The sequence below is a fragment of the Cotesia typhae genome, unplaced genomic scaffold (assembly GCF_013202065.1).
Source record: "Cotesia typhae breed Kobodo isofemale line unplaced genomic scaffold, CoteBio_Ctyphae contig_22, whole genome shotgun sequence".
Taxonomy (NCBI): Eukaryota; Metazoa; Arthropoda; class Insecta; order Hymenoptera; family Braconidae; genus Cotesia; species Cotesia typhae.
In genome coordinates, this window is record NW_027423728.1 from 3,327,378 (window position 1) to 3,345,492 (window position 18,115).

General features: G+C 27.4%; 2 protein-coding genes across 3 annotated transcripts; one reads left to right on the top strand and one right to left on the bottom strand.

Annotated features, from left to right (window-relative positions):
• Window positions 1-157: 157 nt before the first annotated feature.
• Gdh (glutamate dehydrogenase, mitochondrial) lies at window positions 158-6,929 on the bottom strand. Its single transcript, XM_074238540.1, has 7 exons — window positions 6,726-6,929; window positions 6,149-6,600; window positions 3,087-3,287; window positions 2,459-3,006; window positions 2,107-2,317; window positions 1,871-2,025; window positions 158-1,248 (listed from the first exon to the last, which is right to left on the bottom strand). The coding sequence occupies exons 2-7, from the start codon at window positions 6,594-6,596 to the stop codon at window positions 1,132-1,134; spliced, it is 1,680 nt and encodes a 559-aa protein (XP_074094641.1). The 5' UTR covers window positions 6,597-6,600; window positions 6,726-6,929; the 3' UTR covers window positions 158-1,131.
• Window positions 6,930-8,574: 1,645 nt separating this feature from the next.
• On the top strand, window positions 8,575-17,780 carry Eloa (transcription elongation factor elongin A). 2 transcript variants are annotated; one of them, XM_074238538.1, is made up of 9 exons: window positions 8,575-8,878; window positions 9,041-9,107; window positions 9,470-9,753; window positions 10,049-11,001; window positions 11,588-11,754; window positions 11,834-12,042; window positions 12,672-12,969; window positions 16,488-16,767; window positions 17,239-17,780. In XM_074238538.1, exons 3-9 carry the CDS (start codon window positions 9,620-9,622, stop codon window positions 17,316-17,318), a joined length of 2,121 nt encoding a protein of 706 aa, XP_074094639.1. In that variant the 5' UTR covers window positions 8,575-8,878; window positions 9,041-9,107; window positions 9,470-9,619; the 3' UTR covers window positions 17,319-17,780. The 2 variants fall into 2 exon arrangements, with proteins under 2 accessions (XP_074094639.1, XP_074094638.1); XM_074238537.1 differs by lacking the exon at window positions 8,575-8,878 and having other exon boundaries at window positions 9,030-9,107.
• The last annotated feature ends 335 nt before the right edge of the window (window positions 17,781-18,115 follow it).

Consider the following 18,115-nt stretch of genomic DNA (forward strand, 5'->3'; position numbering starts at 1 on the left):
TTTTTTGTTATTAAGTGATATGTCTTGTAAATTGGTTTATCAGCTAAAATTTCCCAATTGTTGGTAAATTTTTTGGACAATAATGAAAAAGATATTATTCAAGGAAACAAGTACTTTAAACACTTGATAATTGTGTAGGAAATTGAATTTTAAGGAATTTTTAATCATTGATTGATTTTATTTAGTTATTTTATTACAATTGCTTACAATAAACGTAAAACACGAGCGATTGTCTTTAAAAAAAATAAAAAGTATGTTCGTGCCTAAAATTTAAAAACAAATTCAATTACACGGAAGTTTTAAAGATATTTTAAATATAATTAAACAATAACAATCACTTAGATATTATCAAGTGTATTTAACAGTAATATTATTGGCATTAACTTTAACATTTGCGTTTTTTTCAATTCTTAGGTGTAATTGTATATAGTACATCGTTTTTTAAAAGTTACAGTCACTTGAGCAGCAATTTTTTTTTCATTCTTACGATCTACCGTACTTAAGTTACAACAATGCCTTATTTGTTTTGTTTAATTAATATTTAATTATATAATAATGGTAAACCATATTAGCGCAATAATCGCACACAAATTCAGCTTAAAAATTTTTAAAATTTATCTGTAATATTTAATATAAAAAAATTGTGTTTCCTAACCAGTGGTAGCTTATAATTAATTATAATTAAGTTCATTGGCGAAAATAACGATGTTTAAACATTAAATGACACCATCAAATTAATTAATAATTGTACATTATTAATTAATTTTTAAGTGTTTTAAATAAAATATTCTATGATGATACACCTTGATGATCATTCACTGCTGATATAATTTTACTGGATTTTTTGTTATCAAGTACGGCTGTTTTACAATTCGCTGAGTATTAATTGATTACACTGGAGGATTAAACTGAGTAAGTTAATTTTTAAAAATAAAATAAATTATTTTTTTAATTGTTTCAAGTCCGTAAAAATAATTTATGGAGTAATCAAATAATACACGGCAAATAATATTGAAGCCCAATTGAAGATATGAAAATACTGACGGATGAAATGTGTAAATATTTAATTATTTGATTTACTAAAATGTTTTAGATTTTTGCTTTGATATTTATCGTTATTAATGACTAGAATTAAAAAGCGAGTCCGGCTTCTGAATATGTCGTGAAAATTTTCTCAATGGAATTCGCGTAAGCTGCTGTCCTCAAGTCTAGTCCCAGGTTGTATTTCATTGCAGTCTTCATAATAGCCTGAAATAATAAAAAAAATAAAATTAATTACTATTATTTATAATAAAAACTAGTAACCTTGCAGTCACTAAGTGATTGCCATGACTTGTGAATTGTAAATAAATAAAATTTTGCTTTATTAAATAATGACTTTTGTTAAATTGTACTGTACTTTCTTTAATATAGATGATTTTAAAAATGTAAGCTCATCCTGATGTTACACTCGTCAAGAGCTTTCATTTGAGTACCCACATGCATTTTGATATATTTTTCATATATACATATATAATATATATAAATATATGAAAAATTGATGTGGGTACTCATATAAAAGGTCTCGACAAATGTAACTTCGGGACGAGCTTATATCTTTAAAAATGTCAACAGTTCACGAGATACAAGGTAATTTCATAATTATGTATCTGGCAATAGAGCATTTTCAAATGTAGACTAAATACTTATCATAATAAATTAACTATCGGTAAGAATGATATTAAAGCTTAAAAAGGCACCAATTCAAGTCAAGACACTAAATTTCACTAAAAAAACCGATTTAATCATATGACTATCATGGACACAAAATTTTTCCCATTCTCTTAATAATATAGATGATAATAAATCAACAAATAAAGAGTGCACTTACTCTAGCCGATCGTTCCATAGTATAGTCAAGACCAGAATGAACTATGTCTTTTTCGGAAGCACCAGAAATTCTTTTTTGGAAAGCTTCAGACGCAGTTACTGGAATACGGCCTCCAACGCGACCAAATCTGCGTTCTAAAGACTCTTGGACGGATTCTATAAACCCAAATATATTATAAGTATTCTATAATGTTTATAAAATTAATTAAAAAATACAACGTATAAAAAGAAAATTACCTAATAAATGATAATTAGATTCTCTTTCATATTTAAATGTGAGCCGTCCGTAAGAAACATGATTCAAATTTTTAAGCCATTCAAAGAATGATACAGTAACACCACCAGCGTTTATATACAAATCAGGAATAACAAGTATATTTCTTTCAATAAGAATTTTGTCGGCAGCAGGTGTTGTAGGTCCGTTAGCAGCTTCAGCGATTATTTTAGCCTTGACAATAAATAAAAATGATAATTAATTAATTAATTAAACAATTAGTCGGTTTTTGTTTTGAGAAAATTTAATATTTGATGTATATTTAAATATTTAATTAATTAATTAATTAAATAATTTTGTAAATAAAATTATTACCTTGATACGCGATGCGTTATCTTTGTTGATAACCTTCTCAATGGCTGCGGGAATGAAAATATCGCACTCTTCGTACATAAGATTCTCACCAGTGTAAGGCTGGGCGCCGGGGAAACCAACAATAGTTCCATTTTCAATTCTATAATCTTCCAACTGCTTTGGATCGATTCCTTCGGGGTTAACGATCGAGCCGTCGTGCTCAATAACACCGATACAAGTAGCACCGGCTCGGTGGAGATAACGCATCGAGTGAAGACCTACATTACCAAAACCTTGAACGATAAAGGTTTTACCGCCCCACCCGGGAGTTGTTCCAATCATAGACATGTAGTTAGCCTCGTTTATAAAGTTCTCTAGACCGTGGAATACTCCGCGACCGGTAGCTGAAATACGACCGTGGATTCCACCCTGATTGATGGGCTTTCCTGTTACACACGCGTGAGCGTTTATGTCCAAGTGACCGATTGTTTTGGCATAGGTGTCCGCTATCCATGACATTTCTCGTTCACCTGTTCCCATATCAGGGGCTGGTACGTCGACTCCAGGTCCTGTAAAAATAATTTAACATTTATAATTAATTCATAATTTTTTTTACGCATTAATTAATTTATTTAATTATTTTACTCACCAATAAAACCTTTCTTGGCCATCTCCAAAGTAAACCTACGGGTTATTTTTTCCAATTCATGCTCTGAGTACTTTTTAGGATCGATTTTTATTCCGGCTTTAGCTCCTCCAAAAGGAACATCGACACAAGCACACTTGAAAGTCATCAATGCTGATAAAGCTTTCACTTCATCTCGGCAGACGTCCATTGAAAATCGAATACCTAAAACAGATAATTTATTAATTAAATTTCTTCTATTACATTTTATTCAGATTATTATTAGTTTAATACTAGCAACCTTGCTTTATTAAATAATGACTTTTGTTAAATTGCACTGTATTTTTTTAAATATTGACATTTTTAAAGATATAAGCTCATTCCGATGTTACACTCATCAAGAGCTTTCATTTGAGTACCCACATGCATTTTGATATATTTTTCATATATACATATATGTAATATATATAAATATATGAAAAATTGATGTGGGTACTCAAATGAAAGGTCTTGATGAGTGTAATATCGAGATGAACTTGTATCTTAAAAAATGTCAATAATTCACTAGATACCGGGTCATTTCTTTATTATATATATAGAGATAGAGCATTTTCGATTGCAGCCTCAATACTTATCATTATAAATTGACTATTGGTAAGAATGATATGAAACTTCGAAAAGGCATAAACTCAAGTCAAGACTTTTCCAGCGATACCAAATTTAATCATAAAAACCCATTTCATCATATAAATACACTGTCCACAAAATTTTGCTTATTCTCTTAATAATACAGATAATATATTTTAGTAGTTATTTCTATTTATGTTAACTCTAAATATAACTTGGAATCTTTCTTCTGATATAATCTATATATTTACTTTACTTCAATGCATGAGCAATAAATTGACCAATGCTTCGACTAAATGAGCTTAGACAGCACGGCACCGATTGCCTTTTGTAATTATTTATTTTTTTAATGCATCGGAGTAATTAAATTTTATTTTAAAATGAAATGTTACATTTTTTTTATTAAATTTGTTCATTTTTTAAAGAAGAAGTATTTATTAAAATTACTTGGGAGTTATTTATAAATGTTTTTATTTTTAAATAAAATATTTACTTTTTATATTTTATTTATTTGAATAATATTTAGTATGTACTTGTCATACTTCCGAGTTGTGTGTAAATATTTTTTATGAATTAAAAAAAAATTCAAATTATTTTATTTTACAATTTTTATGTTTTTCAATTAAGAATAGAGATTATTACAAAATTAAAATAAATATTTATAAATAGATATAAAAAATTTATCTTTGAGTCATAAAATAGATAGCAAAAATATATATAGATTATAAATTGAATAGTTACAATATTTATATTTGTATAATGAAAACAATTTTCTCAGCGAATAAATATAAATAACTAATGAATAATTTTTATGTAACATAATTTAATGATAATAGATAATTATCTGGACATGTTTACTAAATGAGCATAATTCTCAAGTAAAAGACGAGCCTCTAAGTTTATTTATAACATATAAGATGGTTACAAGGCTATTGAAGCTTAAAGCTTTTGACTGACCTCATTACTTACTATATTCTTCACAAACTGCTTTAACAAATCCATAATTGTTAATCAATAACAGTCAATTATTTTCAATCAACTTATCAAGGTCTAACGCCGGCTGTTTATCAAAAGTAACAGCAACGAAACTGGTCAATGTAAGCAAGCCGTTTGATGAAATAAAATAAAGTAGAATTAATTAATGGATAAAATAATAAAACGTTTTTTTTCTCAGTAACATTTCAATTTAGATTAAATTTAATTGACTCTTAAAACAGAAACTTTTAAATGACTCATTAGTGCTACGTGTGTTTGTTAAAATGCCAACAGTTAAATAATTCCAACTGTTCATATGATACTTAAGACTGTACACTTGTTTTTTTTTTTTAATCGTATGATTATATTTATATTATTAGATATGTAACAAGAGACGTGAGATATTTTGATAAAAATAATTCTAAAAATAGTTCAATTTTATTTTGGCCAGTTTTAAAATTAACGATTAAATTTTTTATCTTTTATTTCATCAATTGTAATGATTAATTTTATTAATTTAATCTAATATATTAAGTGTTCATGAAACTAAATTAGCAAATGAGAAAATTAAAGTCATAAAAAAAAATTGAAAATATTTTTAAAGAGAAAAAATAAATAAAAGTATTTTATCAAAAGAACGCGATTAAGAAATGATTCATTACCCGGAAACTATGTGGTTGAATAATAAAAACGTTTTATTATTTTATTATTATTCATATAATTGAAATGTCATTGAATAATGATTATTATTAAGCAAATGAAAATTGAAGTCCAATATCCGATGGCTGTCTATTTGATAAGAGCAAATGTCGAGAAACTAGAATTAAAAACGTTAATTTTATTATTGACGGTATGAGCACTGCTACGATAATAAAATAATAAATAAAGTGTTGGACGAATCAATTATATACAATGTCTTCATTGTTTACGCGATCATTTTTTTCAAAGGTATTTTATCTAATTTTTCGTTGACCTTCTATTTCAATACTCTCGACGCGTGTAGACAACTTGATGAACAATCACTGACACTTTACTAGCGATTTAATCTCTATTATTAATGGTGTCAAGAAGTTGACAAGAAAAAAAGTATTACAACATGAATATAAAGCCCCGATTAATTTTTTTTTTTTTTTTTTTTATGAATAACTCAATTATCAATTTTTTTTTTTTTCATCAGATATCAAAATTATTTTATGATAATCATAATTATATCATTTTAAATATTTAACTCTTAAAGTATATCAAGAGTGCGTATGTAAAAAATTTCCTGAAAAATTTATTAAAACAAATTTTTATTATTTATTAAAATAAATTACTAATCATATTTTCTTCGTGTGAGTTCTGTTTTTTTTTTCTTTCAAATTTTTATTTATCACCAGCTTATCTCAGTAAATAGTTAAATCTCATTTAAAATCCCAACTAGCTGGATAAGAAAAATAAAAACAAACACAACATTTAGTAAATAAAGTAAACAGGAAACAAACCTCCTTTGCACGGTGTCCGATGCGTAGAATGCTGAGCACGGTACCCAGTAATCATTTCGTAGTCTCCCGAGTCAAGTCTCAAGGGGAAAGTAGTCTCCAAAATATGATCGCAAGGTTCCATTAGCATGAGGATACCTTTGACCTTTTTCCTGCGCTCCTCGATGGTCATTTTAGATCGATGGCCCACATCCTCCACGAGCTTGTCCTCGATAACCTGGCATGATCGGTGGAAGAAGTACTCCACCATGTTAAAGAACTTGGGGTTCTCGGCGACCGGGATGTCCTTGAGTCGGTCGGGAATCTTATGCTCAGCATACCCCCGGTTTTGGACACTTGTCACCGGGACAGCGCGCGTCAGAGCACCGGCTAAGTCACCATTTAATTTTGGAGTTTGTTTCCCTTTAAGACACCCAGCTCTCGTTCTCACCAACTTATTTAGGTGAAACATTTTTCTAAAAATTAAAAATAAAAAATAATTTAAAAATTTATTCGTTTATTTTTTATCAAATTAATTTTATTTTTTTACGAGTTAATTTTTCGCACTTAAAATTATAATAAAATTAAAACGATACTAAACCTGCAATAGATTACCGAGTACTGAGTGTAATGTGTACTACTATAAACTTTAGTACTTTGTATAGGTATATGTATACGTATTTATATATATTTATATAATTGTAGATATATATTTTAATATGTAACTATTAAAAGCGCTTTAAGCTTCAGCGGTTTCAGTGTTGAGACCGAAGAAAGCCAACTAGCGCCTCACACGTTTTAACTCAGTAGTCCCACGCGTCCCACGTAGGCTAGACTTGAACTACTATTTTAGAGATTGGAAAAAGATGATTTTTTGAATTTTTATTCGCCAATACATACTAACATTACTGTCACATATACTTTATATCTCTTTCGTTTGTCATCTGATCTTTGACATCGTCGGTAATAAAAGTTTCTATAGCTTATAATCCTCAGAGCTGTCAAAATTTAAATGTAGATGGCGTTGTAAATTCTTTTAATAATTTTAAAAAACCCCGGAAAAGTTTTGAACTGTCTAATGAAAATGAAGTTGGCCGACATTTCAAAATTTTTAGAAATTTTTTATTGAAAAAATTTGTGAAAATTAACTCAGCAGATAGTTGATAATTTTAAGAATTTTTACAACAAATAAATTATAGCAAAAAAACATTGACATTCAGAAATTTTAAAAAACTACAAATGCAATTTTCTGAAAATAATTTTTTGGAGCAAATTTATTTGTTTAAAAAAATTAAAAAATTTTCAAGTGACAGCTAACTTTAATGTCATAAAAAATTTCAATTAAATAATTAAAAAAAAATTTCACCTGTAAAATACTTGAAAAATTATGAGTGTAATTTTTTAGAAATGTCTTTTGAATTGTAATTTAATTAATAAAAAAGATCAAAATTTTCCAGACGTCTGCTAACTTCAGTGTCATATTTTTTACACAAGATACTAAAACTAACCGACGTTCAACAATTTTTTAATTTTTTTTTATTAATTTAATTAGAACTGAAAAAATATTTTTAAAAAATTGCACGTATAATTTTTAAAGTTTTCTGTGTGAAATTTTTTTTAATAATTTTTCTAATTTTATTTCATTTTCATTTTTTACACTACATATAATTGTCACACTTTTTTATGAAAATTTTTTATGACACTCAAGTTGTCGGATATTAAAAATTTTTTTAGAATTTTGTAGCAATTAAATTATAAAAATGAAGTTAGCTGACATTTCAAAATTGTTATAAATTTTTTATTAAAGAAATTTCAATTAAATAATTTAAAAAAAAAGTTCACATGTAAAAAACTTAAAAAACTACAAGTGCAATTTTTTAAAAATATTTTTTTAGTTGTAATTTAATTAAAAAAAAAATTAAAAATTTTTAGAGGTCTGCTAACATTAGTGTCACATTAAATAATTATAAAAAAAATTAAATTAAAAAGTTTCACATGTAAAAATTAATAAAAATTACAAGTAAAAATTTTTAGAAACATTTTCTTATTTTAATTTATTTATTAAAAAAATTTTTTAAATCAACAGCTGACGGCTCACTTCAGTATTATAATTTTTTATGACAATAAAGTTAGCTGAGATTTAAAAATTTTTATAATTTTTTATATTGAAAAAATTATTAAAAAATAATAAAAAAAGAAATTTCACGTGTAAAAAACTTTAAAAACTGTAAGTGCAATTTTTTAAAAATATTTTTTTGTTTTAATTTAATTATTATAAAAGAATCAAAAAATTTAGAACATCAGCTAACTTTAATGACATTAATTTTTTTTAGAATTTTAAGACAATAAAAAAAAAACTAATTTTAATTATTAAAAAAAAAAAGAAATCAAAAAATCGTCAAGACAAAAAATGTATTAAATATATATAATTACAGCAGTAAAATAACAACACTCGATAATTTTCGGATCGGCCCCACCATCCAGGCAAAGACAAAATGGACACCGATAACGTGACTCGGAAACGCCCGAGTCTACCCGAAGATTATCTTCGTAGCACCTTCGTGTTTCGCAGTACTGGACTGGATGTACTGTCTGTTGTCTGTTGACTTCAGACTTCAGTTCTGTGTAATAATCTCCAGCAAGCATCACATATTTATACACAATCATACTTTTAAATTTATTATTGACTGTTTTAAAGTTACAGATGTTTGTACAATATATTTTTACATCATACACACAAACATTTTATTAATTGTATTATTTTAAATATTCACTACATACAACATATATATTTAGATATACCTATATATATATATATATATATATATATATATATATATATATATATATATATATATATATATATATATATATATATATATATATATATCTACAAGTTAACAATATGTCTGAAAGTTCTGTTGTCAATCAAATCCAACATTATCAAAGAAGTATCGAAAAATACCCTGATGATGAGCAGAGGGTGGGTTTATTTATTTATTCTTTATTCAACCATTATTTTATTTTTATTTAGGAATAATATTAAAAAAAAAAATATTCCCAGAGATAACCTAAAAAACAGAAATTTTAATTGAACGGAATTTTCTTCTCCGTAAATTTATTTTTTCAATAAATTGTTAATAAAAAATTAAATAATAATAAATAAATATTATTATTTTATTCTGATGCATTTAAAATTAAAGATTTTTATGATTAATTGTTTAATAAATAATAATCGATTACCATCTGTTGGAGTCTTGGAAAAAATTCAATCATTTAAATTCTAAATTGCTATAATTTTTAAAGTTAATGAAATTATGAAAATTAATAATAATATTTTTGTAGCTTTTGAGATGCATAAGGAAGTTACACGAATTACCAGTGACAGTGCAGCATCTCCAAGAAACGGGAGTAGGAAGGACAATTAACGCGCTCCGGAAGTACGATAAAAGTGTTGGAGATGCTTCTAAGGCCTTGGTTGCTAAATGGAAGAACATGGTTGTCGATGAGGACAGCAGTGAAGGCGATTATGAGGACGATCATTGCGCTCCAGATGTTTCTGGAGGTTACAGTGATAACTCCGATTCAGGAGTTGACAAGGATGAAAATCTAACCCTTAATTCATCCAGGTAATTTTTAATTTTTTTAATTTTAAAGTAAATTTTTTATAAAAGCTCATAGAAAATTTTTATAACACTGAAGTTAGCCGTCAGTTGTTGATTTTAAAAATTTTTTTAACAAATCAATTACAATAAAAAAATGCTTCTAAAAATTTTCACTTGTAATTTTTATTAATTTTTACATGTGAAATTTTTTTTTATAATAATTAAATTGCTATAAAATTCTAAAAAAATTTTTAATTTCTGTCAACTTGTGTCATAAATTTTTAAATTAAAAAAAAAATTTTTTATAAATTAATTGCAGCCATAAATTAAGTGAGTCACATGAGCGTTATAATAATAATTCTCAAGATGAATCAAGATCTTCCAAAAGTACGTCAAACAATTCTTCAGAACTATCACGATCTAAATCAACAAGCAGATCAAATGGCAACAGCGATGATAATAGACACCACTCAAAATCGTCGTCATTGTCATTAAATCATCAAAATAAATCAGAAGACTCAAACATGCGACAGGAGTCGCGTGAAAAAAAATCAAAGAGCTCGCGGGAGTCTGGTGGTAAAAGTGATAGGCATAAAGATAGTTCTAAGAGAGACGAGAATGTAAATTATAGTAGTAATAGTAGTAGTAGTAGTTGCAGTAGTAAGACTAAAAAAGATAAAGAGTCAAAAGTTTCCTCAACTGAGTATGCCAAGCACAATGGCAGCAGCAGTGATCGCAAACGTAAGCGCGAAGGGCTGGCGAACGACAAGCACGAGCATAAACGCCGAAGGAGTGGAGAAGTGCCGGATGAGTCAGAGGAAGATGGGAAAAGTGTTGATGATACCAATGAAATTAAAAATGAAATGTCTGATAGTGAGTGTGATAAGAGTAAAATTAAGTCAGAGTCACCTGAACCGCGACAAAGTTCGAGCAAAGATGTTACGGTGAAGAAAAAAAATTCAAAGGACAAGACTGCTGACTCTATTGATAAAGTTAAAGAGGAAAAACATAAACATTCTAGTTCCAGTAGCAAACACAAAGTCAAAAGTGATAGCAAGTCTTCCGAAAGTCGTAAACACGAACAAAAAAAAGATGAATCTAGCTCGAAATCTCGCAGTCACTCTTCTAGTTCTAAGGACACTGATAAAAGTAAACAGGGTGAGAAAAATAAGGACAAAAAGTCGGATAAGAACAAAGATAAGAGCAAAGACAAGAAACATAAGGAGAAAAAAATTAAAATTAATGATAAAGAGGGAATTGATTGTAATTCTGGTAATTTTTTTTTCTTTATTAATTTTTTTATAAGATAAAAGATCCAGTTATTGACATTGAACTAGTTATTGACACTTGAAATTTTATTTTAATTAAATAAAACAAATTGACTCAAATCTATATTATTAAGAGAATAAACAAAATTTCGTGGCCAGTGTATTTATATGATGAAATGAGTTTTTATGGTTAAATTTGGTATCGTTGGAAAGTTCTTAACTTGAAGTTGTGCCTTTTCAATGTTTCATATATACTTTTCTAAAATAGTTTATTTATTATGATGAGTTTTCGAAGTAGCTATAAATAGATTCGAATTTAGTGATATACAAAAGTTGTTTATTTTGTTTTGTAAATAGGTTTGATACTTTTTACTGAAAGTTATTTATGATTTATATAATTGAGAGAGAAAGGAAAATTTTGTGACGAGCATACTGTTATTTTTAAAGAAATTTTTATAGTTGAATTTGGTATCATCAGAAGGGCCTTGATACGAATTAGTGCCTTTTGATTTTAACTAGGCCAATGTCAATAACTGGGTCTTTTATCCTAGTGGTTTGATTATTTAAATAATTAATTCATTACTTTTTAGGAACGAGCTTTGCTGAAGCTCTGGGTATGTGTACGGCGTCAACGTCATCCTCACGTAAAAAAATAATTTCGCCGAGTATATCTAAAAGTATAAAATCAGAAGCTAGTACTTCGTCACATAAATCTAGTAAAATAAAGACTGAACCGTTATCGCCTAAAGAAGATCAAGTAAATATTTTTAATTAATTTTAAATAAAAAATGAAACATTGTTAATGAATTATATTAATTAAAAATTTTTATTTTTAGTCACTTTCGTTATTATCGCCAAGTATCAAATTAGAGCCATTAAGTGTCGATCTAGCGTCAACATTACCAGAAATAAGTCCTAACTACAAACCGCTACCAGTAAATCACATGAACCCGCTTTACCGAAAAACGGATGAAGCAAGAGATGAAGAAGAAGCAGTTAAGCAAGCTAGAGCATTTAAGGCGGGTGTTTCCGCTACATATTCAAAGTAAGTATTTGGGTCATTCCATGTCAAATCTACCAATAGTTTGAATCGACACCTTTCGATTTAGCCAAGAAGTTTTCTTTTATCATATAACGAAGTTCTGCCGAAGGGGACACTTGGAGCTATTAAAAAAAAATTTTAAAAAATGTCAAATTTTGAATTTTGGAAAATCATCAAAAATAACGGTTGACAATAAATTTTTGGCTCAAATTTTTTTGTATACTATCTTGTACCAATCTTGAAAGATTCTAAATTTTTTGGAGCTGTGCTTTTTGTTTTTTCAAAAGTATGAATTTTTGAGATTTGTTAAAAAAAAATTTTTTCTTAAATTTTTTTTTTTTTATTTTTATCTTAATTGAATTTGGCAAATCGCATAATTTTGATGTTTGAACAGTTAAAATTTCATCTTGTGGCATAATGATGAGAAAAAAAAAATTTTTTATTTTTTTTCCTTTGGAAAAATTTTGTTATATGATAAAAGAAAACTTCTCACCAAAATGTGACCAAATCGAAAGGGGTTGATTCCAATGATTGGTCGATTTGACATAGAATGGCCTATTCAGTTTATTAATTATTATTATCATATTAATTAGCAAGTTGTTTGAAATTAATGATATAAAATTTTTTTAAAGGACCAAAGTCTACTCTGGTAACAAATTAGGATCAAATCTCAAGAGCCCCCCGTCTCTATATGAATTGTGCATTCGCGTACTGATAGATAACATTGATGCTGTGGAAAATACCGGCGGGGTACCTTATTACATTTTGGAGCCCATGTTGAGACGAGCCACTCCCGAACAATTGTACCACATCGAGTACTACAACCCCCACTTAATTGAGGACACCCAGCCTCTGTGGAACGAACACTGCAATCGCGAATTCCGGAAGGCACAGCCTCAAGAAATGGAGTCATGGCGTGAAATGTACATTGTAAGTTTGAATTTATTTTTTATTTCACAAAATTAATTCACGCAGTTTTTATTAAAACATTATCAAAGTAATACAAAGTAAAAAAATACAAAAGTTAAATTATAAATATTAATTTTATGGAATCATTGAGATTGTTTTGTTTTATATATAAATTATATATAAATTATATATATATATATATATATATATATTAATACAGTACTTTTACAATTAATTTTTTCTGTTATTAAATATAATAGACGTTTGATATTAGATTAATTTATCAACTATATTATGATATATTTTTTTCTATTGAAACTTCTATGATATCATTTATAATAGTTTATAAATTTTGAATTATAAACTCATTCAATATTTATATAAAATATTTAACAAAAATTTCTCACCTACACTCGTGGTAACAGATAAAGTAATTAAAATATTAAAAACTACAATCGTTTATAACCATGTCAACTTAAATAATAATTTATTATTTATAAATAGCCGCTATAAAGTAAAAGTCTCAGAAATTCATGGGGTAAAAATTTTTAATTTTATGGGGAAGAAACACCACTGTGACGGTCTAAAAAAAGTGATTTTCTTGAATTTTTTTTACAGGGAAAATAATAGAATTTGGAGATCGGGTTTTCTTTATTTATTAAAGGTACATTAAAGATTATTACCCTAAATTTTTATTGAAAAATATTTAATTATTAAAAAGTTATTAACAATCTCGTAGAGCCTTAGAGAAAATTTCCCCCTCCATGGTCGAATCGATAACTCAAAAACTAAACCACTGAAAATAAAAACCCAAATTGCTTTTTAATCAGTAAGGATGTAGTTATCGTCGCATGTACGGAATTTTGAAAATTTTAATTTTTAAAAAAATGGCGATTGATTGAAAATGTTCTCATTATTTTTACTGTTTTTTATTTTTTGTTTTAACCCAGCTAAAAAAATCTATGAAATGAAAATTTTCAAAATTCCGTATGTGCGACGTTAACTACATTCTTACTGATTAAAAAGCAATTTTGATTTTTATTTTCAGATGATTCGTTTTTGAGTTATCGATCCGACTATGGAGGGAGAAATTTTTTCTAGTGCTCTACGAGATTATTAATAACTTTGTAATAATTAAATATTTTTTAATAAAAATTTAGGATAATAATCTTTAATGTACCCTTAATAAAATAAAAAAAAACCCGATCCCCTAATTCCTTTATTTTCCGTCAAAAAAATTCCCGAAAATAACCTTTTTTTTTCGAACGTCACAGTAGTGTAATTATGATGACTTTTTTCAAACCAAAAGATTATATCTAAGATAAAAAGTAAATTATTCTGATAAGAAAATTAGCGTCACTAAACTTTCCAGCGTCTAATCTTCCAACAAAAAAAAATAATCATTGACAGGTAGCGCAGAGATAAAGTATGTCCTTCTTATTGTTTACTTGTACAATAGTTGAAGCCGATAAGTACTTGTCATGAACCCAGACCTCGCACAAATTACACTGGACATACATAACTCCACTCTTGCAGATCTTACAAGTCTTCTCGTTGTGTTCTTCCTCGGACTTTTTATTTCTCAGCCTCGTGGACTGCCTCGTCCTCTTGGGAGTGTTCTTCACCTCCTTTGCCACGAAATCCTTGTCGTTGTCTTGTTCACCATCATTAGTGTCTTTTTTCTTTCCTGTGCTGCCTTTCTTCCGTCCTCTTCTTTCAACCTTTTCAACTTTTGTCATCCTGCTTTTAGAGTCTTTAAAATTTTTAACATGTTCAACTTCTGTTGGATCAACTTCCTCTCTCCTGTCACTGAAATCTGTAACCTGGGTGCTGCATCCCGGCTTGGCCTCCACCAAGTTGCTGTTACTTTCTTGCTCAACATTAACAATGACAGGCGTGATTTCAACCGGGCTAATTGAAACCACTCCAGGGTTAGTTCCCATCTTCAAAAAATCATGGTGGGTTAATTTCAAGTCATCCAAAATAGTTTTGAAGTTGTCTAAAAATGTATCGACATTAAGCTCCTCTATACTTCCAGCTCCCACTTCTGTTCCAGTTTCACTGGTAGGAAACGAGCATTCAACAATATTGTTCGGCAATTGCTTGCAATGACTTCGACGCTTAACATTTAACTCTTGATGTCTGCGTAAAAAGGCTGACAACCATTCTGGACCGGCCATTTTATTATTTGACCACGAAGAGGGATACTTTATTCCCAGACTGACAGCATATTCGTACGCGAATTTTCTCAGCTGTCGCCCGGTTAACTCATCGTGATAATTACCTTCTGAATTAGAATTAGAATTAGAATCAATACGTGACTGATTTATGAAACTGATCAGATCATGCTCTTGTTGAAATGAGAATACTTTTTTCATCGCCTCGTACCCGACATTTATTTTAACCAGGTCGTCGTTCTTCAGATCCTCGATCTCGATTTTTGAGCAGAATCTCACCAAGGTAGTTCGCGGAATCCCGTAATTATTAGCGACACTGCGGTTGGACTTTTTAAGCAGCAGCACTTCCTTGGCAGCCTGGATCATCACTGTCTTGGGAATCAGGCCTCTCTCCGTTTTTCTCTTGTAGTTACGCATCTTGTTGTCGATTTAGGCTTACTATTCGTCACTACTCTTTATGTTTATTTCAATTCCAGTCACTGATCTGTCATTTTTTTTTTATTTACCTGCGATTATATAATTAGTTGAGGTATTTTCGTGTAAATAGTCAATAATTTTACGCTAAGGTTTATAGTGACAATTGTTTTATGGTTTGTGACGGTTGAGGTTAGGGTTTAAAACTTATTTTTTACGTTTTTGTTACAGCGCCACGTGGCGCTAAATTTTTCACCCATTTGAAATATGTGACATTAAAGTTAGCAGTTTTTAACTTTAAAAAAAAAAAAAAATTTGTTTTGAAAAATTACTTTTAAAAAAATTGTAGTTTTAATTTTCTGAAATTTCTACATGTTAATTTTTTTTTCTAATTTTTTTTGCAATAATTTATTTGTTAAAAAAATTCTTAATAATTATTAAATGTCTGCTAAATTTAGATGACATTATTAAAGTTAGCAGTCATTTGATTATTTTTTAGTTTTTTTTTTTTAACAAATAAATTTCTTAAAAAAATTTTTTTCGAAAAATTGTATTTTTAATTTTTTTTAATTTCTACGTCAATTTTTTTTTTTGCCATAATTTATTTATTAAAAAAATTCTTAAAATAATCAAATATTTGCTAAATTAATTTTCATTAAATTGAGCTGTCACTTCACAATTTTTTTAATTTTCTTTAACAAATAAATTATCCTAAAAAAAAAATATTAAAAAAATAGACTTGTATAAAAAATTAAAAATACAATTTTTTAAAAATAATTTTTCGGAACAAATTTGTTTGTTAAAAAAAAAAAACTAAAAAATATTCAAGTGACTGCTAACTTTAATGTCATAAAAATTTGACATTTAGAAGATTTTAAAAATAAACTTTAATTAAACATAATAATTGTATATTTGAAAAATAAATCAATTAATTATTTATTTTTTTAGCGATGCATAGAGGAAAGAGAAGCTAGATTGAACATGATAACCGGACAGGTGAAAATAAGAGCTCAGGATAAAGAAAGAGAAAAAAAATCAACAAAACTGGCTTATGTCGACGAATTTGTAAAACCGCCGAGAAACATACTAAAGAAACAAGCGAGGTATGGAACATCATCTGCAACTTCTTCTTCAGATATGAAGAAAAAAATGATTTTAACAACTGGAAATAATGCTCCTACTGACATTGCCGTTCCACCGCCTCCAATGTCTCGTGCCAAATCATCCAGTGAGTATTATAGACTTAGATTTAAGATAAAAGCCCTAATTATTGACACTATAAGAGACAAAGTTATGATGTCATTTTTTTTTAAATAATCAAACATCAATTTTTAAATTTATCAAAAGAAGAAATTAATTTAAACTCAGCATTTAAAAAAAAATACTTTTAAAACCAAAGTTGTTAAGAAAATAGACGCTCGGAAGTTGGTTTGATGAATTGGTGCTAATTTTATTTTTTTTTTAATAATTAATATTTAATATTGTGAACTGACAGTAATTTTTTTCAAACTTTTAATTAATTAAAATTTAATAAAAATTTATATGATAGTTATTCTTATTACAGATAATTAAATATATTTAAAAATAATTTAGGATTTCAATATTTAGACCCCAGTCAATAATTGGGGCTTTTACCTTGAGTATTATTTTTTTTTTGTATTTTTATGAATTTATTAATTAAATTAATTTAACTTTTCAGCATCAGGAGTAGTCAAAAAAAGCAAGGCTCCTTTGATGGCAAAAGCTCTGCAGTTAATAAAAGGAAGATACAAGCGATAAATTATAAATAATTAGTTATTTGACAAAATTAACTAGAAAAAAAAATATACATAGACTTGGTTATTTTTAACCAAAATCAATTCATGAATGCAATTGAATATTTTATTTTGTTTCATCACACATCAATGTAATTTTTATTTTTTTCAATTTGTCATTTAAAAGAAAAATTATTTATTAATAAGGCATGAAATTTCATTACATAAACAAAAGAATTAGGAAACAAATTTTAAATAGTTTAATTATTTTACGACTGATAATTTTAATTATTATTGAACTCAATATCTTTTATGTGACAATTTAATTTCTTAAAAATTTTTTTATCAATACAGTGTATATAACAGTAAGACTTTTTAATGAATTAATTAGATAATTTATGAAGATAAATTATGTACTGATTCGTACAGTAAATTAACAACCGTAAATTAATAATCATCTTACACTTTTACGATAAATTTATTAAGCATTGTAAATTTTTTTTTTCTTGATCACCGAAACATAAAGAGTCCATGTATTTTTTTAATTAAATTGAACTGCATTATGATCCTTAGAAAAAAATTATAATTATAAATATAGAATAATAATAATAGAAATAATTGTATGAATAGATTTTAATCGACTCGATAATTGTGAGATTTCTGAGGTATCTTTTACTCACTCAAAAAAAAGTCATGTACGCAAAATAACATGACTACATTGGTTACTTACTTAATATAATAAAATCAAAAATAACAAGCGAAAAATATTAATTAATTGATAAATATAAAAATTAACAATTTTACCAAAATGAATACCTCAAT